Genomic DNA, 23070 nt, shown 5'->3' on the forward strand with positions numbered 1-23070 from the left:
CATTAAATTCTGTTTATATGTTAAAATACAGCTAATCTATATGCAATAATAAGTAATTTATTTTAAAGGATTAACTGAAAATGGTTAATATTAAAAATAGTTAAAAAATCCACAATGTTCAGAGATATGAAACTTCAGCTGAGTGAAAGATTAAAAAAGTTAAAATAATATATTTCATTGGTTTTTCAGTTGATTTGACAGGGGCCATACACAATACAACTGTTGAAAGAGACAATAAAGTAACTTTGATTAATCTTGATTAACTCGATTAATCTTGACAGCCCTAATGCAAACAATTAAACAATACAAACTTAGCAACAGTACATCACTAAAAACAACATATTTAAAATGACCTCTCTCTCTCTCCTTAGGTCTGGTGCATTCAAAGCTTTAAATCAGTGATCACATGATTGGTTTTCTTTGGTTTCAGTTTTGTTGAGGCTCACTCACTGAGGCTTGTTCAGTCTCTGATGCTGATTGGAATTTAGTTCCACTTTTCTGCTGCTCTGATTGAAAAAGCAGATCGTCCAAACTCACTTTTCTTAGTTTAGCTGAACAGTCGCCTTGGACTGATGCACGGGTCTCCCCAAGATTGTTCCTGCAGAGTGACACACAATGTTAAGTGGTGGTTGTGCCTGATCATGAATTATTTCTATACATCAGACACATGCATAACAAAGAAACTGCCAGAGGTCATTAAATTATACAGTGCTCAACAAATTTATTAGACCACCACCTAAAGTAAGGTTTATGCCACAGCTGCCCTAAATTAACAGCATTAGCAATTACCAAAATCATTTTTTATGTTTCTGCAATGGTTAATACACCAATATGTAGAAGCTCTTTAACTGAAATTATATTTTTAATGCTAAAATATAATTATTATTGTTATCCATGAATTTTCAAATTTACTGATTTACAAAAAACAGAAAAAATAGTAAAGCACATTATTATTTATTGATTAATATGTCAAATTCTAGTTATTTACTTGCATTCCTGAACAGAAAAGTTAGTTTTAGTGGTTGAATGTTATGCTTGATTCATTTCTGACTTCTCAGAAAAGCCCAGTGAGCCGGCTCAAATTTGGGTATAAAAAGGTGAGTTCAGTTTGAAATCCCTCATTCCTGTTCAAAATGGGAAAACGTGGAGAGCTGACTGAAAATGAAAGAGTCGGCATTAAAGCACTTCATGATGCTGGATGGTCTCTGAGACAAATATGACAGGTGGTCTAATAAATTTGTAAAGCACTGTATGTCCTAATGATGTTACCCATTGGTAGTTCCTTGTTTTTTTATCAAGAGTTTTCAGTAGAGGCTGTTGATTGGTTTTAGGGTGGTTGCTCCAGCCTGGGACCAGCTCATGGCACAGTAAGAGAAATGAGAAAGTACATGAAGAGATTAAAGCAGCCAAAGGTAACTGGTGCCTGACATGTCTTAAGTTCATAAGGCTACATTTCTGCAGGCATTTTACATGCTTCTTAAAATTTCAATTTGGGTCAGTGGTTATGCCCAATAACTAAAAATGTTCAAGTACCCCTCCTTTTACAGACATATCAGGTTGTGGTGTATTATTTCTCCTGATAGAAAAATATATTCCTGCAGTTTTGCTCACATCAAGAGTTAGCTGTGAGAGTTACTACTAAATATCACTAATGAATACCAGTAATACCAGACACTCATATTGAAGTTATGAAATAAAGATTATATACATTTTTATGTCTCTGATGGAGTTAAAAAAATATATGACTCACAAAAACATCATATTTTGGACAAAATGTCAAATCAAACATCTGTTCTTACAACTGCTTGCAGGAATCCACTTCAAAATATTTCAACAAAGTCAAGTCTGGAATACGTTTTTGTCCCTTTTCTCAAGAATCAGTGATATTTATCTTGCACACACTTTTTGCACACGTCAGATGAAAATATACAGACAAAAATAAAGATTGACAGTTATATCTAAAATTTGAAGCCTACTAATGGATCATTTCTAGGGTAAAAAGAAATGTCTCCTTTTCAAGGTTTTCTGGGGAGATTATTTATCCAAGTAAAACTTAAAAAAGCTCAGACTAGAATATTCTCAGAAGACCTGGAAGTCCTTCAAGAACACCTGTGTACTAAGACGCTCGCCTCTGTCTCCTTTTGCACTCATAAGTGTCTTCTCTCCTCTTTTTGTCCCTCTTTTAACAGTGACTCTTGGTCTGCACCAGGATGGACCATGGAGACAGAGGGATGGGGGTCTCTCATCTTCACTATGAGGAGGAGGAGGGTGAGTTTGTGAATCATATTTACAACAGATTTATATTAGACAAGCTATCTGTGAACAATCACATGACTTTGACTCTTTACAGTCATGTTGACTCAGTAATATTTAAATCCAGATGATCAATAATACGTTTTTGCCATATTAATCCTTTTTTATTATGTCTGTGAGTGGAGTGAAGGTAGTTTGTGCATTGATAAATCATTAAGTGTGTAGTTTGGGTGGTATATGTATGTTATAAAAACACACAAGGTAAATAGGTTCAGTTCTTGAACTTTACATCCAGTACTGGTTTGCCTCTCATTTTGTTGCAGTATTCCACTAAACTGTAAAACCTATTCAGTAAACCTTACTTTAAAATATCATGCAAACTGATCACCTAAAATACAGAGTAAAAAATAACTGTTTGACCTCAGTTAAGTACACCAGATAGTGTGTGTTGCATCTTCAATTTTTTTAGTGTCGTGCTCTTGTACTTGAGTCTAAGTAACTTGAGATATTTTGTAATTAACATTCGATAAATTAAGATGTACAGATGACTCCATGAGAGCACATGCAATACCCATTTTATACTAGTAGGCAATTTCAAGTAAAGTCAACTACTTATTGAAGGTTCATGGCTGTTTTAATTCACATCATCTCAATTTTACTTGTACATTTATTGTAGGTTGGTGTAACTTTTTAAAGTTGTACTACCTAATGGAAATTTTCCTACACTTGAAAATTCTCAAAATAACATGTTTAAGTACTTTTCCTAAAGCTACATATTCTTCATCCACTGTAAGTTTCCCTTATTTCTATCACACATTTTAACCTTGAACATCAATGCCACTCAAGGGAGGCCAGCTCAGTGACTATAAATCAAACATGTACATCATGTTCAGTATACCATCCGTTGGGTACTGTGGTTGCTCTCCATGTGTGGGAAGTATATGACTGAGTCAGTAACTCCACTCATAGTGCAGAAGTGTCTAATGCCCAAAGGCATTCTGGGAAAACTCTGCAGATTGAGGGATGATTGTCAAATAAATAAAGTACAGTGACAAAACCTAGTTAGAATGATTAATTACTGTTTACTTAAGACAAAAAATGTGTTCTATTAACTCAGAAAAGTAGAGGTGAAAGAGCTATTTCAGATTTTTAACAGAAACTTGTACAATGAAGACACTGGTGGGGAATATTTTGCAAAGTAGCATCTTCATTGCCAGCAGATAATGAGACTCGTGCAGTTTTAATGCAAATCAGAGAGAATGAGCTAAACAGTTAAACAGATAAAACCATCAGTATTGAAGATGTCAAAGCATGCAAAGTTTTTCAGTGTAGTTCCACATTAAAAAACTCCATAAGGAATATTGCAAGACATCGTATCTGTCTTTCAGCATTATTGGCTAATAGTCATTCAGAAACATTTATGTCAGTAACAGTTTATTTAACAACATTCTCTTTGTGATCTTCAACTACTCATATTTTCTTCAGACAGTTGCTGTGTTTTTAAATGATCTATCCACATTGTGTGGCACATATTCCTGTAACCATTTAACCACTTTTATATTCCTCCCTAGATCATCAGTCCATCTACATCGGCGTGCCAGTACCTCGAGGATATAGACGCAAACGCAGAAGACGGCGTTCCAGTCGTGAGGCTGCTGAGATGGACAGGGACAGGCACTACAGCCATCACAGACACCATGAGCACGACCACTACAGAGACATAGAGGAGGGCCTTCTGGATTCAAATGAGCAGAGTCTACAAGATATTCACCACACAAGTAAGTCAGTAGAAACTCAACCAGTAATGGAGTGACAAGGCAAGAATCCTCTTAGAAAGGCTCGTGTAATTTGAAGTCTTCACCATGTTTTTTTTTGTTTTTGTTTTTCTGTTTTGTTTTTTTTTTTACAAAAATAAAAAGAATGTTGCTGTTCTGAATTCTTAAGAAATCCTCAGTATCACTGTTTTTTAGTGGACCCTAATTACCTAGCATTTGCCTAGTTTATTTAGTTATTACCTAGTAATTTTAAAGTTATAACATAGTCATGTTAAAGCGATAAGTATAACTGTCTGGTAAGATGGTAATTACTTAGTAATAACTTATAATGTTACCAAGTAATAACTCAGAAATGTGGTAATGTGAAGGAAGTATTACTCTAGTTATAATTTATTGATAATAAAGTAATTCCTCATTGATGTTATGCAATTCTTTAGTGATCGGATGTATTTTATCAAGTAATTTCTTACAAATAAGATGATAATTTCTATATAAGTTGCTTACAAATTTTCTAGTAATTTCTTTATTTTGACCCACTAGATTAAAGTGACTCCTCCTGAATAATTTTCAAGTAACTTTAAAGTGTTCTCAGATACATCTTTAAGATGCAACACTAGGGCATATCATCATTGATGTTACCTGGGGTCATCAGGTGTTTCGGGTCTTTCAATCATCATACAGCCTCACCCAGGCGACCCAACCAAGGCTGATCAGACCCCGGCCTGTGCCCTAGCAGCAACCCATGGAACTGCCCTCCTTAACAGGAGCCGTCTTGATGCTTTCTCAGCTGTGTCTGTGGTGGTGGTAATGGCTCTCGTCTTCTTCTCTCCCATAATGCCAAGAGCCATATTTGCACTGCAGAGTGACTGCCCTGCACAGCCTCAACACCCAGTCTCCACGGGCCACCACTTGGCTTTCCAGGCTCTTCTCTGGCAGTTGTTTTTTAAAGTCTTCTTAAAGTAATTTCTTAATAGTTTACAGAAAAGTCTGAGCACGCACGCACTTCCAAGCCAAGGTGGGCCGTAGTGGCTGAGCTAAGAAATGACAAGTGAACAGAAAAACGTCTTGCACATTGCAGGGCTCCAAAAGTCAAAATTATTTATTGCACCAAAGTGGTGATGTTTCAAGCACTGCTGCTCTTCATCAGATAATTCCTGAACATCTTCATTCATAAGTTCCAAAAAACATCCTTCATAATTCTAGTTATTTTTTTGGTGGTAGTTTTTGCATATCAGTCCACCAAATTAAAGTGAGTCCTTCCCCAATTATTCCCATGTATTTATTTAGCAGTTTCTTAATGGTGCCCTTTAAAATTTTCACAATGCACAATTTGTGAGGGAATTTGTAATTATTTGTAGTTATTCAGGAAAGACTCACTTTAATTTAGTGGGCAAAATAAAGAAATTACCTGGAAATTATCGAACAACTTATAAAGAAAAAACTATTATCTTATTTCTAACAAATAACTTGGTAAAATACATCTTATTACAGAGAATTGCCACAAATATTTATGAGGAATTACTTGATGTTTAATACAATATTACTAGGTATATACCTCCTTAATATTACCATATTTCTGAATTATTACTAAGTTATTTCCACCTTGTTCTTGAGAAAATACTGGGCGATTATTGTCATTACTATAAAATATTATTAAATAACTCCAAAATTACTAGGTTATTATTAAGTAGTTAGGGTCCACTAAAACAAAAGGTAACCATATCCCCTTTTTTTTGCTGACTTTGATTATTTAGGAAAAACTATGGATAGCCTCTAAAAAACTTTTTTTATTGGTGTGCTTGGATTCTGAATATTAGGAATAAGGCTTCCCCTTTCAGTAGTAACATGGGTAGAATCGGCGAAGAATGAAACGTTTTCAGCACACAGCGGTCAGGGGGATGGGTTTAAATAAGTGACCAAAAAGAGTTGAAAAAAAAAAACCTGAGCCAAAATGTGTGGTGTAACATTTAGTTCCATAAAAGTGTCATTATCGGTCCACACTACATATAGTTAAAATATACTTTGGAAAGTCTTCAGTATTGTACATTATGACACAGCTGCAGTAACTCTGGAAAGTCTGTGGTAAGGTAGGTCTCCTCTGGCAAGAACAAAGTAGAGAGTCAGCCTCACAGCAAGGTGATGCACACTGATGAAGAACAGGAAGTATGCGTCTGTAAGGAGCACCTACAGTCACAGACAGGGACTCTAACTCAGTGCATAGCTTCATTCATGGTGAAAATTTGTCTCACAACAAAAACAGCAACAATCCACCGGAAACATGAACTAAAGAACCCCAGCAGGGATCACTGCACCACCACGCAACATCGAAACACAGCTGGACGGAGTTCAAATCAATTTAATCTTTACAGAGTTGAACTAACACTGGTGGATCAACACTGTCAAATAACTCCAGCACTGAAGATCACTCAGAGTGGAGTAAAAATCAACTCAAAGTTTAACCCTGAGATATCAACACTCCAGTTTTTGCTGTGTACAACAGCTGTTCTAGGATAGGATGTGGAATCATTCTCTATGTGTGCCGCTGTGTAGTCATCAGTTTAGTGCTCTAGTAAAAGAACAGTTACTCTGCTTAAAACGGAAGTACTGATTTAAAAAATGCACTCAAAATTGTATAAGTACCCCAGAAAAGTACTTGATTACATCAATCTCAGTAAATGTGAATAGTTACTTTCCACCCCTACCCTTCAGGTTATGCCTAACAATCAGTTAGACCAGGACTGGTTTTTAACATCAACAAACTGATGTTTTATTAACAATGGCAAAGCACCAGTGATGTTTATTCTGTCTGCATTTATGCACTCACATGAATGGCTTTGTAAAGAGTGGTGGGCTTAAGCAGATGTATACCAGTATTGCATACTGTTCATTCAATCATCAGCAGAATGATTGAAGTAGGGACAACTCAACAGCAGTAGAAAGAAGATGATCCACAGGGGAAATTACATGGGAGGAAGTAGGCTGTTTTCAGTTAGTTGAGCTTTTCCATCTGCTACCATCTTTTGGGTGCATCTTTTCCATCTTTTGTCCATCTGCACCCAAAGCAGCTAATGAGAGGACATTGTGGGAAATAATGGCTAACATGAAAATAACATAACATTTTATTTGGAATTTGTACATCCTTATGAATTTTAACATTTTTGACACAATGTTTTTTTTGGTTTTGTAAGACTGAATTCAGTACTTACTTTCATTTAGAAAAAATAACATATAATTGGAAGTCATTGTTAGCCGCCGTCAATAAAACGCCTCAATATCATTGATTGACACTCTGAACATGCAGTACTCTGGAGCTAAGTCTGTATGTTAACAGCACCATGGCCAGCTGACAACTAATAACCCTGCAGCCCCATTCATGAACGTATGCTCAAATTTAGCTGGGCCGTCCCGTTATTGAGTACATATAATTAAGAACAATCTGCAATCAGGTTATAAGATTCAACAGCCAACTGCTGTTAGTTAACAAGGTGAATGTGAAAGCCTATTATATTTTTTTTTTTTTTTTTGACAAACAAAAAACAACACACACACAAAAACACCTCTTTAATGTCAAAGTGAAAACAGATATCTACAATGTAATTAATATTAAATTGCAATACTTATTGATATAAAGATGAGCCCTTTTAAAGTGACTGACCTAATTTGACAGTGGGCCAGCTAATTAATGCAAGCAGTCACACAATTAGTGAAATAGGAATCACCTGAGTGCAGTAAATGTGTCCAAAGTGATCGTAGTATAAAGACACTTGTGTCTGGAAGGTCCAATCACTGGTTAATCAGTATTCCTGGCTACCATTACACCATGATGACAAAAGAACACTCCAAGCAACTCAAGGAAAAGGTTCTTGAAAAGTATAAATCAAGGGATAGAAAAAAAAAATTCCAAGTCTCTTAAAATCCCCAGTTCAGTTGAATCTGTCAGGAAGAAATGGAAGGAATGTGGCACAGGTGTAAATCTGCCTAGATCAGGCCGTCCCCACAATCTGAGTGAGCGTGCAAGGAGACTAGTGAGAGAGGCCACCAAGACACCTATGACTACTCTGAAGGAGTTACAAGCCTCAGCAGCTGTGATGGAGAGACTCTGCAGACAACAACTGTTGGCCGGGTTCTTCACCAGTCAAAGCTTTATGGGAGAGTGGTAAAGAGAAAGACACTGCTGAAGAAAACTCAGATTCAATCTGGACTAGAGTTCACCAGGATTTTTTCCAGGAAGACAATGACCCAAGGCAACCAAAGCTCCAAGCCAAATTAAATTGACCATGATTGATTTATAAAATCAATAACAGGGTAACACATCCAAGGGGGTGTGCACTTTTTATAGGCATTATAAAGTGGAGATCCCTATTTAAGAATGTTGCTTTTGTAGGTCATTTTGATTTAGCCCTTGTGCAAAGGAAAACATTTCCTATACTATACTGTTTCCTGTAAAAGAATTTGTAGATTCGGGGCTTGTGTCTCTAAAGTATGTCCCCCTGAATCTCTGCTCTTTTTTCATTTGTTCCAAATAAAGTAAAAGCAAGAATGACAGTATACAACTACAGCCTCCCAGAATACAAATTCTCTACCTGTCGCCTTTTTTTCCAGAGCACTCAAACCTATGTTGAGAACATTTGCTGAACCAAAATAGACAAAGTCCACAATAAAAAATTGGTCTAAACATTTGCAAATTTGTTCCCACATTTGTAGATTTGTACAAATTTGCAAGTGTTTTTACAGATCTGCACATCTTTGCACGAATTTGCAGCTCTGTATATGCATTTGCAGATCTGTTGATGGATTTGTGCACCCATTTGAAATTCTATTTATGCATTTGCAGATTTGTGTACAGATCTGTGAATGCATTTGCAAATAGTTTTGCAATAATGATAGCTCTGTACGCTGTTTTTTTTTTTGTTTGAAATAGACAACTGAAAGCAGGTTAATGAAAGTTCCATTGAAGGGTGTATTTTAAACAGAATGTGATAGGTTGATATTCAGAGCAAAATAATTGAACATTGATATTCTTTAAAAGGCCTTGAAAAAAAACACATCGCAGAAAAAATCTAAACTTCAGTGTTTTTTCTTATACTGAAATATTTTTTCTCTGTGTATTTACACCTATCCCAGCTTCTGCAGAAAAATACTCTATATGACCAAAAGCCAAACTTAGAGGCTACAACTCTAAGTGATATCTTAAACCCATATTTTTTCCACAGTTTAGAGCAGCTTAGATTTCCTCTGTCTAAGATGATCATTTAAAAAACAAACTCCAATCATAAAATTGTTCTGTACATTTTTTTCCATCCATCAAGTGTCTCCAGCAGCAGAGCGGCTTCGTTACATTCTGAGTGAAGATGACGACATGCAGACACCAACCCTCTTTACAGAAATGGACACTTTACAGCGTGAAGGAGATGAGCTAGAGTGGAAAGAGTCTGCCAGGTCAGTAATTTATATGAATTACGTGTGTGTTTGTGTGTGTATGTGTGTATATATACATACATAGGTATATATACACACATATGTAAGTTGTTTTTGTTAATTAATTAATTTATTTATTTTAACTTTTATGTCACCCATATGCTTCTCGTACATTTTCCAATTACATGACATGGAGTAAACAAGCCATCAGATTAGTTGAGCCACCAGACTCAAAGAAATCCCTTCAGCTGTGTGGTCCTCTCTCTTTTTGCTTTGTTGTCTTCAGATGGGTGAAGTTTGAAGAGAAGGTGGAAGAGGGAGGAGAAAGGTGGAGTAAACCACACGTGTCCACTCTGTCCCTGCATAGTCTTTTTGAGCTAAGGACTTGTCTCCAGACAGGAACAGTGCTGCTGGACCTGGAAGGCTACTCATTGCCTCAAATAGTTGGTAAGTTCCTAATGTGCAATTTTTTTTACTCATTTCTCAGTGAGTGTCAGAATTCAGTAGTTATGACTGATGTTAATGCTTGTTTCCAGCCATTAAGGCAATGTGGTGTATGTTTTCAAATGAAGGTGACTGTGCTGTTTCATAAACTAGACAACCTCTGCCTAGGCTGTTAATGAACTTGGCAGCATAGCTAGGGATTTTGGGTCCACATGCCCCCTTGGCAATCAGCAATTTAACTATCTTTATTCTAATGTTTTTTAAAAATACAATTTTTTCCCTATATTAATGAGCCCTATTTTTGATTATGGTTCAATTAAATTCACATTAGTTTGTGTGTAAACTAGCCTCTTCTTGCTCTCAATCCCTGCTTTCTACTCCTCCATCATCCTCATTTTGCTCTCTGTCCCTGCTTTTTTCTCCTCCACCATCTTCATCTTGCTCTCTGTCCCTCCTCCTACTCCTCCATCCTCCTCATCTTGCTCTCTGTCTCTGCCATCTTTGCCTCCTGAAAGCCATAAAGCCATTAACTAATCCAATGTGTGAACTCATTACGTAATGCGCATTACGCATTCAATTTACAGTCACCTTTCTCCTCTTCTCCAGACTCTGCTCTCCCTCACACTGCTAGGGTTGGGTGAAATCATTTTGACAGTTTAGAAGGGAGTAGTAGTACCCTCCTTTTATTTTATTTTACTCTATTTTAAACAAATTTCAGTTTGTTGAACAATTCTTTTAGTGGTGATCTGTTGTTGTATTTTGCCTTTTAGAAAGTCAACAGTGCATTTTAATGGGAGACAGGTCTGAACTGCATGCTCACTACTCTAAGTACCCACACTCTTTCACAGTGAAGCCATGCTGTTGTAACTCATGTATAATGACACTTGACCTTGTCTTGTTGAAAAAAGCAGGGCTGTCTCTGAAAAAGACTTCATCTGGATAGAAGCAAATGCTGCTTCAAAACCTGTATGTACCTCTCAGCATTAATGATGCATTCACAGATGTGCAAGTTATGCATGCCATGGGCCCTAATACATCCCCACACCACCGGCAGCAGTCTGGCCGTAATGTGAGGAGGTCTGTTAAGTTGTGGTATTCTAGTTTAAGATTAATAAATACTTTATCAACCTCAAGGGAAATTCACACTAGATTTTAGCCACCTGGTGGTTATGTGAGCTTGTTTTTGATTTGTTCTTGTCACAGTGTTTATTACATAGATTTTGTAAGCAATGCAGCATCGTGTTAGGGGCTGTACGGCGGCTCAGGGGTTAACGCTGTTGCCTCACTGCAAGAAGGTTTCTGGTTCGCTTCCCTGTCAGGGCCTTTCTGTGTGGAGTTTGCATGTTCTCCCTGTGCACACGTGGGTTCTCTCCAGGTACTCCATCTTCTTCCCACACCAAAAACATGCTCATTAGGTTAATTGGTGACTCTAAATTGACTGTAGGTGTGAGTGTGCCTGGTTGTCTGTCTCTGTATGCAATTACCTGGCAACCAGTCCTCTCACCCAATGACAGCTGGGATGACCCCAGCCCCCCAGCAACCCCCAACAGGATAAGCGGTACAGAAAATGGATGGATGGCAGCATTGTTTTATAATGCCTATCAGTGATGTGCCTGATGTTTTCAGTATGTCTTTATGTATCTGATACTTTTTATTTCCATTTTTGCCAATTTAAACCATTTTTAACTCGTTCTGCCAAATTTTTGTATCTGTCAACCAATTTTTGCAATGTTTACCCATTTTCCAAACTTTCTGCCTATCGTGCCTCGATTTACACATTTTTGCCACTATTTATCACTTCACATCACTTTTTATGCCTGTTTTTGCCGATCTTAATTGCATCGTACTAAATTCATGACCATTTTTGCCACTGTGAATCAATTTTTGCCACTTTCTAAGTATTTTTCCCTCTGTCAGCCCATTTTTTGCCACTTTTTTACTCACTAACTGTGACCACAGTAGGAGGGCCTTGAGAAGCTGGAATGAAAATTGTGTTTGGTTTATTTTTCTTTCTAACTGTCAATAGTAAATCAAAGCCCCCACAGGAATTTTTCAACAGGCTGATTTGTATTCAAATAGAGCATAATACGATTTTAAGGGGGCTTCTGATCCCCCCTTTAGAAATGTCCAAATGTCCCATCCACTCCTGGCAGTACATGGGGGAGCAGAGCCAGGAAAGAGAGGAGAATGGTGACTGTAAATTGGATGGTTGCTGCCGCCTAAACAACATAAATTTTAGGAATCCGAAATAAATAAAAAATAATGATAAAAATATAAAATAAAAAAGAAAGAGAGAAAGAGAAAGAGACAGAAGGAATTGAAACAAGTCCTCACAGTTCTTTTCAAAAAGAGATTAGTGAGCACAGTGGTATCATTAATGGCTTTAAGCCTTTCAGGAAGAGAAGAAAGTAGGGACAAAGAGCAAGAGGAAGGTTTGGAGGAGGAGAAAGATGGGATTTGAGAACAAGATGAGGAGAGAGCAGATACAGTAAGCAAGATAAGATAAAGGAGAAGAAAGCAGGGACAGAAAGCAAGATGGGATGATGGAGGAGAAGAAGACAGGGATGGAGAGCAAGATAAGGGATGATGGAGGAGAAGAAAGGTATAGAGAGCAAGATGAGATGATGGAGTAGAAAGCAGGGACAGAGATCAAGATGAGATGATGGAGGAGAAAGCAGGGACAGAGAGCAAGATGGGATGATGGAGGAGAAGAAAGCAGGGATAGAGAGCAAGATAAGGGATGATGGAGGAGAAGAAAGTAGGGATAGAGAGCAAGATAAGGGATGAAGGAGGAGAAGAAAGCAGGGCCATTCAGTTTCACAGTAAAAGTACTGTTCATTGATATTGGGAAATTATAGCTCAAAAATACATAAAAATGCAGAAATATTGGTAAAACTGCTCAACATTTTTTTGCTTGGCTGGCTGGCTAAGGGGGGCCTTTCTGGGGGCCCAAAATCCCTAGATACACCCCTGCACACATAAACAGTGATAAAATTCACAAAACAACAAAAAAAACCCTAAGGTTTGTTATTTTTGATCAAATATCACTAAACATTCAGTCAGGAAGGTTTGAAGACCCTTAAAAACCTGTTAATGAACAATGAAGGAGTCCTCAAAAGTATCCTGAATACAAAGGAACTCGTGGCTGAACTGTCAGACTGGTGTGGCAGACTAAAGAGTGTTCATTAAACACCAGGGGTTTTAGTTTTATAATATAAAGCACATGGTCTGAAGTGCATGACACTCTCCTTAGAAACAAAAACAGTGAGTGAGTGAAGTTTAAGTGGTTAGGCTATCTATTGCTTCAATTAATGCATTTTTACCAATACGCCATGGTTGTAGTTTTTGTGTGCTGATGTATAATCTAAGTAGTGTAAAATTTCACACTGCAACAAATGTCATCTTGTAAAATATTTATTTGTCTTTTCCTAAGATGACATCATTGAGCGGCAGATCGAGGAAGGGATGATCTCTCCTGAGCTTAGAGAGAAGATTAGTTTTGTGCTGCTGAGGAAACATCGTCACCAGACAAAGAAGCCAATTCATCGTTCACTTGCTGACATGGGAAAATCCAGCTCATCTACCAGTAAGTGTTCACTCCCCTTGTTTTTAAGGTTGATCATCAGGCTCTGTTAGAAAAAAAAGCATTGTGTGTATAGACAGCTATTTCTCCTAGATGATATATCAATTTCAAAATAATGGAGGGATCCATAGCCTTACCACATATATGTTCCATGCTTCTGAGAAGGCATTTAATGTATACAGTATTTGACTTACTTGGTAAATGACTGCTGCTGTCAAAAAGGCTTATATCCTCACTAAAGGATGCATTAATGTTTGATAAGTTAATTACTGCATTAATACATCCTCATCTCATCCTGGCAGGGAGCATCATGCATCACCCCTGACTGTTTCGTAACAGTGTGTGTCTGCTTCTTTGTTCTTTCCTCGGGAAGATCGGAATGTAGGAGCCAGAGGAGGACAGGGTCCAGGGCCAGGGCCAGGACCAGGACCAGGACCAGGGCCAGGTCCAGGGCCAGTAACCAACTTCAACCGATCAACCGAGGATCTCAGACTAAAACAGCAGCCTGCAAACTACGGTCGCCTGCGTGAGTGTCTGCCTTTTGTTTTGTTATTTTTGTGGGATCAATTCACTTTATTGTTGATTTGAGCTGTATTTCTTTTAAGTTTAGGAAAATTTTCTAAGCTTTTGATTCTTTAAAGCCAATTTTTATTTTTTCATGAGCAATGCTTGGTAGAACATTTTCAAAAATAATACTGACACCCAACTGTTTTGTCGCAGATTTTGGAAAACACTGAGATCTCTTCTTGGTGATTTTGTTGTTAAATTTTGTTAAAGAAAACCCACATGACTTACGGTAATAAATGACAAGAGTATTGAGTCAAGAATGTACTGTTTATCTTATTAGAAGAGGAGCTTTTACAGTGCATTTAGAAAATATTCAGACCCCCTTCTCTTAAAAAAATGCAAATTAAATGAGAAAAAAAATATGAAATACATTTTCATAAGTATTCAGACCCTTTGCAGAAACACGTGAAATCTAGCTCAGGTTCCTCCCATTTCTCTGGATCATTGCTGAGATGTTCTTACACCTTGATTGGAGTCCACCTGTTGTAAATTAAATTGATTGGACATGATTTGGAAAGGCACTCATCTCTCTGTAGAAGGCCTCACAGCCGACAATGATATCAGAGCAAAATCCAAGCCATGAGGTCAAAGGAACTGTCTATAGAGCTCAGATACAGGATTGTTGCAAGGCACAGCTCTGGGGAAGGCTGCAAAAAATTTGTTGCACTGAAGGTTCCCAAGAGCACAGTGGCCTCCATAAATCTCCAGTGGAAGAAGTTTGGCACAACCAGGACTCTTCCAAGAGCTGGTTGCCCGACCAAACTGAGCAATCAGGGGAGAACCAACCATCACTGCAGCCCTCCACTAATCTGGGCTTTATGGTTGAGTGGCTAGACGGAGGCCTCTCCTCAGTGCAAAATGCATGAAAGCCTGCTTGTTTTTACATGGGGGTTTTTGCAAACACCAAGCAGGCCCTCCACATCGCTGGAGGACTGCAATGATTGCTGTCCTTCTGGAACTTTGCCCCATCTCCACAAGTTCTGTTTTTAGAACCTGCAACTCAGTGTTTCTAAACTTTACAGATGGTGCTGATGTCTTCACTGTAGGGCTGGGAAATTAATCGAAATTTAGATTAAATCACAGTATGGTCAGCTGCAATTTTCATATCGCAGAGGATACAGTATTTCTTTAGCCTGGAATGTTTCAAAATACCAGTTTAAAACTGTTTTTGCAGCAGAGATGTTATGTTCTACACATTATGCAATTATTAAAGCGTCTTCTTTATAATAACTTACCAAACATCTTACTCTCCCAAAAAATGTTTTGGTTTTTCTTCATCAAAATGAGAACAACATGAAAACGATCATTCATTTCAATAAAGCAATTCCTATTAAATTCGCAGTGATTCAAAATAATCACAATTAGATATGTTTTCAAAATCTTTCAGCCCTAGTTTCATCTATTGTGTTGGTTATAATACTGAATGATTTATTACTTGTGTTTGTTGGAAAATACATAGGATTAGGAACTTATAAAATAAACGTATTAAATCGTAATCACAATGGGTGGGGGGGTCTTAATCTCCACAGTCTAGGTGGCTGTATTGTACTTTCAGATTCATTTTATGGAATCTGGCTGTTTTACTCGTGACTTTAACCCTGTTAAACTCATTTTTGCATCAAAGAGTGCTAAAATAATTTAGTCTCCATCTTTCTCTGTCTCTTATAATGATTCTGTTGAATTTACCACTGCTAACAAAGCCTTGGGCACAGCAACATGACAGTGACCTTACTCAAAGAAATATTAATGGTCCTTCATTTTTCTTTGTCTGTGTTCTATCATTTTTGATAATAGTGGTCAACCTTTTAATTTTGGTTGGTGATACATGTTCTCTTTAAAGGAGGAGCATGTACGATTTAAGAAGCATCCCTCATAGATTGCTTCAAATTTAAAACAGCTGACAATTGATCCATTTTGTTCCTTTACCAAGAAACTTGGAGAAAATGTTGCCCAAACCTAAAAAATTCCAAAACGACCTTTTTAGCCACTGATGTACTATTAGTGTTTTTTTAGTCTGTTGTGTACACACTGATACGACAACGAGAAAGAGCTACTCTCTCTCTCCTTTTGTCTTGTTGCTTTACTTTTTATACTTGTCATAAATGGTGACCCTAAGAGTGTTTGAAAAATTTCAAGATCTTTAACATTTATAAACACATTTGAAAACTGTAAAAATTGTTTGATCAGCTGGTATCTAAAAGATGTCATATTAAATTAAGATATTAATCCCCCGTTGTTATTGTTGTTTTATATTCCAGGTCATGCTCAGAGTAGAAGTATGAATGATATTGCGGATACTCCAAGCACGGACCAGGTGAGTCCTTTCTTGGCCTTAAACTCCTGATACCTGAGCTGTGAAACTTGATCATAAAGCCTAAACATTCAAAAGAAAATTTACAATAAAAAATGCCGTGTAATTTTCTGAAAATTTTTAAGTAAATTCTCTCAAACATCCAAACCAATTCCCTGGAATATAATATTTACCATACTCAGATGCTGCAAGTAACTAATCTATTCACTGGACCCAAAATGCTGTAAGAAGGCTGTCTGTTGTATAAATGTGGACTATAATCTTTGCCAATATGTGGACTATAGTCTTTGTGAGTGTGTGGACTACAGTCTTTGTGGGTATGTGGGCTATAATCTTTGTGGGTGTGTGGACTATAATCTTTGTGGGTATGTGGACTAGAACCTTTGTTGATATGTGGACTATAAGCTTTGTTGGGTTGTGGACTATAATCTTTGTGTGTATGTGGACTATAATCTTCGTGGGTATGTGGACTATAATCTTTGTGGGTATGTGGACTGTATTCTTTGTCAGTATGTGGACTATAATCTTCGTGGGTATGTGGACTATAATCTTTGTGTGTATGTGGACTATAATCTTTGTGGGTATGTGGACTATAATCTTTGTGGGTATGTGGACTATAATCTTTGTCGATATGTGGACTAAAATCCTTCTTGGACAATGGACTATAATCTTTGCTGTCATGTGGGGACTCTAATCTTTGTTGATGTGGGGACTGTAATCATGTCTGTATGTTGACTATAATCTTTGTCTGTATGTCGACTATAATCCTTGTCAGGTTGTGGACTATAGTCCTTGCTGGAAAACTGACTACATCTTTGTTGGCATGTGGATTTTAATCTTTGTTAGTATGTGGACTACAATCTTTGTCGGTATGTGGACTATAATCCTTGCTGGAAAATGGACTATATCTTTGTGGGCATGTGGACTTTAATTTTTGTTAGTATATGGACAATAAAAATCCTTGTTGGAAGATGGACTGTATCTTTGTTACTATTTGTATCTACAAAGAAAAGTACTGGCTATTCAGCTCAGTTTAAAGTGGCCCAGTTATGACTGGTCGGCTCAGTGTTTCAACTGTAGTTACTGTCTAACAGTGGGTCACACGTGACAGTGGACAAGTGACAGTTTAATCCTGTGTTTCTGTGTGTACTGCATTGTCTATGTCAATATCGAACTGTCACTGGGAGAAAAAAAAAATGGATCTCATTGTTTGAGCCGCGTGCTTGTCCCTCACATGTTGCCATAGATTGGGAGTGCGGGTTATCGGCAGGCCCTCATTATTGAGTGTCATTGTTCTGTTGCCCTGTTTCCTGCCACACCTTTACATGCAATCAAACGGAGCAAGTCTGAAATTCCCCTCATGGGGATGCACAAACTCTTCATGTTGTGATTGATTATATTATTACTCAATGCATCTTAAAAGCATACGGTATGATTATTTGATTCTGAACTTGCAAACATAAAAAACATGTTTTTTGAAAGACGGTTGCTAACATTTGGAGGGTAGATTTGGCCTTTGCAGCCTGGGAATCTAAGAGAAATGACACAGAAAGCTGCATATGTATAGTTGTCTTGTCATTGGTTACTGCCATTTTTTGTCTTAAAAAAACAAATAAACATTCACATAAAAACAGCTAAACATCACATAACAATTGCAGGACATTTGCTTCTGACATAAATGTTATAATACTTTCAGTCAATTAGTTTTTGATCAAATGATTATCTAAACTGTCATGTATAACATTTAGTCAGAAATTCTGAGCCTTCCAGACATTAATATTATATATAAAAAACATATAACTTAAAAAAGGGGATAAAATCTGTATGTATGTGAGACGGACTAATCCTGTTCCTCCAAATGACCCAATAAAGGGAACAATACCATTCGTGGCTACATTAATTTCATATTTGTTGATGCTTGTAGCTGAGGCTGAAGTTGCCAGACAAAGCAATTCTGACATCAATTTTTACAGTGTCTGTAAGAAGTGTTCCCCTCCTTGGATATTTTACCCTTTTTTTTAACTTATAAATCACTCATGGTCAATATAACTTGGCTTTTTTGAAAAAAATACAATAATGCTTCTTTAATGTCAAAGTGAAAACAGAGTTCTAAGTACTGTCAATTAAATGAAAATATGTGGCGTGAATAAGTGACTGCATGAAAGCTCACCCCTTTAAAGTGACTGACCTAATTCAACAGAGGTCCAGCCAGTTGGTGCTAGTAGTTTCACAACCTGTGAAATGAGGATCAGACACCTGTGTCTGGAAGGTCCAGTCACTGGTTATCAGTATTCCTGGCTACCGTAACACCATGAAGACAAAAGAATGCTCCCAGCAACTCAGAGAAAAGGTATTGAGAAGTTTAAGTCAGGGAATAGATACAAAAAAAATCCAAGGCACTGACCATCTCCTGGAGTTCAGTTAAAGCCATCATGAAGAAACTGAAGGAATTTAGCACATGTGTAAATCTGCCTAGATCAGGCCGTCCTCACAATCTGAGTGAGCGTGCAAGAAGGAGACTAGTGAGAGAGGCCACCAAGACACCTATGACTACTCTGAAGGAGTTTCAAGCTTCAGCAGCTGAGATGGGAGAGACTCTGCAGACAACAACTGTTGGCCGGGTTCTTCACCAGTCAAAGCTTTATGGGAGAGTGGCAAAGAGAAAGACACTGTTGAAGAAAACTCATTTTTAATCTGGACTAGAGTTCACCAAAAGACATGAGGGAGACTCAGTGGTGAAGTGGGAGAAAGATCTTTGGTCTGATGAGACCAAAATAGTGCTTTCTGGCCATCAGACGAGACGCTATGTTTGGCTGACACCAAACGCTGAACATCACCACAAACACAACATCCCCACTTGTGAAGCATCATGTTGTTGGGATGCTTCAAAGCAGCTGGACCTAGAAGGCTTTCTAAAGACAGAGGGTAAAGTGAATGCAGCAAAATATAAGAAAATCCTGGAGGACAATCTTCAGTCTGGAAGAGAACTACGGCTTGAGAGAAGATTTATGTTCCAGCAAGACAATGACGTGAAGCGAACAGAGAAAGCTACACAGCAGTGGTTTTAAGGCAGCAAGGTGAATGGTCTGGAGTGGCCGAGTCAAAGCCCAGACCTCAGTCCATTAGAGAATTTGTCTATAGACTTTAAAAATTGGATGTTCACCCCAGGTTTTGCAGAGAAGAATGGAGTAAACTGCAGTGTCCAGACGTGCAAGTCTGATTGAGACCTATCCACACACACACTCAGAGCTGTGATTGCAGCCAATCTACTACATACTGACATGAGGGGATGAATATTCATGCTGTCACATTTTATTCTATTGGCCTTACTTTTTACAAATCTGTTTTTTCTTTGACATTTAAGAGTTTTTTTTTGTCTTTTTTCTTGTCAGAAAAGCCAAATTATAATCACCATGATTGATTTTGACTTATGACATTTGACTGTCAAAACAAAAAAAGAGAATTATCTTTAGCAAACTTTATATTTGTATGTACAGAAGAAGATGAGATATAAGTTGAGGCATAATGTTTGGCCCTCAAGAGCAGAGTGTAAGCTTTAAAATGTAAAAACTTACATGGGGACTGGAAGATAACCATCATGGACTCACTATGATCTCTTTTTTTCTTTTGTAGCTAAAAAATAAATTCATGAAGAAAATCCCCAGAGATGCAGAGGCTTCTAACGTTTTGGTTGGAGAAGTTGATTTCCTCAGTAAACCTTTTGTAGCATTCGTCCGCCTGGCTCAAGCAACAACTCTTGGAGGTCTGACTGAAGTCCCTGTCCCTACCAGGTAAGGATCACTTAAACATACCTTTTTCACAGACACTATTCCAGCAGAATAAACCGTGGACTTGTTCTCTCACTGCACAGGTTCCTATTTATTCTCTTGGGACCTCAAGGAAAGGCTAAATCTTATAATGAGATCGGCCGAGCCATAGCAACTTTAATGGTGGATGATGTAAGTGTCTGACATGTATTATAATGTGTCCAGTGCATGTCTTATTTTGTAATCTTCAAGTTAAATTCTTGATTTTATTTGTTAGCCTGTACAACAGACTGTCCCTTTATTGCTTTTTGTATGCAGCATATGTAAGTTACAAAGCAGCACACATTTGTTATTGCATACTTCTGCTCATAAATTGTTTGCACACCAGCAAGAACCAAACACTCCCTGCATCTACCAAAATCAGATTAAAGATGATGATATAATTGGCTTTAAAGGGTTAAATCCAATTTTTGCCTATTTAAACACATTTTGGTACAAAGAACCCATTTTTTCCACTTTAAATCCATTTTTTGTGATGATAACTTTGATCTGAACCCAGGAGCAACACACAGACTTGGGAGTTGGGTAGAAGTTGATATTTATTGTAAAAAAAAAAGGCTGGTATGATTGGCTGAAGAAGGAAGGCTGGCAAAGTGGTAGAGGCACATGCAGTCTGGACGGAGGCACTGGAAGAAAAAGGACAACAAAGAAGATTAGTCTTCATGAAAAACTTCAGAAAATGGCAAAATCTCTTCAAAAATAGAGCTAGAGTAAGATCCTGTTACAACACTGGTTGAGGCATACTCTGGCATCTTCCAGTCTTCAGTCAAGTGAATATGAGCTGGATCTGATTGCTTCATATTGCTTACAGATGTGTAGCTGGAGAGCTTCAGTGCCTCTAACCATTCCCACCAGCCTGCAACAAGGGGATACGAGAACATAAAAAACATGCCACCTTCCAAACTACACCACCTTTTATGCTCTTTTATGCAAATTTTAACTGCATTTCACCAGTTTTTATAACATTTTTTGCCAGTTTTAATCAGTTTTTGACACATTTTTTACTCGTTTCGCCCCTGTTTCTGCCCATTTTGACACTTTTAACCCATTTTGCCAGTTTCCACCTCTTGTTGCCTCTGTTAGTCCATTTTTGCAACTATTAACCCCTTTTCACCATGTACTTTTTTATGCCCATTTTGCCCGTTTTTCAATTTTTATATTACCTGTTTGACATTTTCCACTTTGAATCCACTTTGCCACTGTAAACACATTTTTGCCACTTTAAACCTGTTTTGTCTCCTATTTGTTGCCTCTGTTGATACATTTGTGCCATTTTTAGCCAATTTAACCACAGTTTTGCCACTTTTAATCCATTAAATTCCTTTTTAAGAAAAAGAGCTTCACATTTTGGTGAAGGCTACATACTAAGACAAATAAATAAAAAACATACTTTTTCCAATTTCATACAACTGGTTATTAATTAGGTAAAACTATGAAACATGGTTATTACAGCTCAATTTTACAATGGACTATGAATTTGCTGACCTCCTTTAGCCCCCAATTTGGCTGGGCCCCAGAAAGCTCTCCCTTTTATCCCCTCTTATGGGCACCCTTGCTCCTCTGACTTTCTATCAAACACGACCATAAGGTTGATATCATGACTCTGACTTAAATGTCTATCTTATACTTACTGGGTGCTACTTAATTTAGAACAGACATTTATTTCCTATTCAGAGTTAGGGTTTACCGACCTTATGGCTGGATCTTGTTGTTGAGCTGACTCAATGCTAATCATTTTTTTTAATTACAAACAAACTTCTAGTTGATATTACACTCCCATGTATGCGGTTGACTCAGTATTTCTGAAACATGATTAATGACTGACTGACAGTTGCTTTTGAATGCATTTCCACTGGTTTCAAAATGTTGTAAATCTTCCACAAATTATGTTAAGAAAATTTCCAGAGACATCAAAGGGGGGATAAAGAGTCAAATTAAAGTTCATTATAGAAGTGCAGAGTGATTACTCTAACCATGAGACATGACAAGTGAATCATCCTCTCTCTTTGTCTCTCTCTTTCCCTCTCAGCTCTTCAGTGATGTAGCGTACAAGGCCAGAGATCGAGAGGATCTCATTGCAGGGATAGATGAATTTTTGGATGAGGTGATTGTGCTTCCACCTGGAGAATGGGACCCCAAAATCCGAATTGAACCACCAAAGAAAGTCCCCTCAGCTGACAAAAGGTTAGAGATGGAGCTTTATAACACACATTTAGTACTAAACATCTTTGTCTGTTGAAAATGAGAGATTTTCCCACAGCATTATTTCATTACTATTAAAAGGGCAAAGGGGTGAATACTTTGGTAGGCACTGTAAAGCCTCAAAAAAGATTTTACGATTCTTGAAATAGTCAATTGATAAACATAGGTAACCCCATCTCTCTCCCCGTCTGAATCCTCACCTTTCCTGCAGAAAGTCAGTGTTCTCCTTAAATGAACTGGGGCAGATGAATGGCACAGCTGGAGGAGGTGGAGGCCTTGCTGAGGATGAAGAGATGCCAGCGCAGCATGAGCTTGGAGAGGAGCTGGCATTCACTGGACGGTGGGTAGCAAGGTCGCATCACAAATATCCTAGTGAATTAAGGGTCAATTGGTTTAGTGGGGAAAATACATAGATACAGATCAATTTCTCTAAATAAATAAATGAAACCTCCTAGAGAGGCACGTAAGCTGATTGAACCAAATTACCTGAGAGAAAAAATGGCCACCACTTTTAGCTTTGTAAAAATCTAATAAATGAAAATCAATGTTTCATTCCTTATTCTGCTGATCAGAAGAAAAGGCAATATGTAAAGAAATGTTGAAATGCTAATTTATTCATCTGGATCAAAAATGTAAATCTTAATTATTCTATATAACATTTTGTCAGTTAAGCTGAAATATGGAAATAAG

At 37.6% G+C, this 23070-nt stretch overlaps 1 protein-coding gene across 1 annotated transcript in view; it reads left to right on the top strand.

Annotated features, from left to right (window-relative positions):
• The first annotated feature begins 2210 nt into the window (after positions 1-2210).
• slc4a5a (solute carrier family 4 member 5a) overlaps positions 2211-23070 on the top strand; it is a 38364-nt gene continuing 17504 nt past the window's right edge. Inside the window, exons 1-11 of the mRNA XM_041787441.1 lie at positions 2211-2268; positions 3825-4031; positions 9338-9467; positions 9733-9893; positions 13324-13482; positions 13847-13999; positions 16299-16354; positions 19985-20142; positions 20223-20310; positions 22208-22362; positions 22592-22720. Of these exons, the coding sequence (XP_041643375.1) occupies positions 2211-2268; positions 3825-4031; positions 9338-9467; positions 9733-9893; positions 13324-13482; positions 13847-13999; positions 16299-16354; positions 19985-20142; positions 20223-20310; positions 22208-22362; positions 22592-22720 (1454 nt within the window). The remainder of the gene's footprint in view (positions 2269-3824; positions 4032-9337; positions 9468-9732; positions 9894-13323; positions 13483-13846; positions 14000-16298; positions 16355-19984; positions 20143-20222; positions 20311-22207; positions 22363-22591; positions 22721-23070) is intronic.

Source organism: Cheilinus undulatus, linkage group 5 (assembly GCF_018320785.1).
Source record: "Cheilinus undulatus linkage group 5, ASM1832078v1, whole genome shotgun sequence".
Taxonomy (NCBI): domain Eukaryota; kingdom Metazoa; phylum Chordata; class Actinopteri; order Labriformes; family Labridae; genus Cheilinus; species Cheilinus undulatus.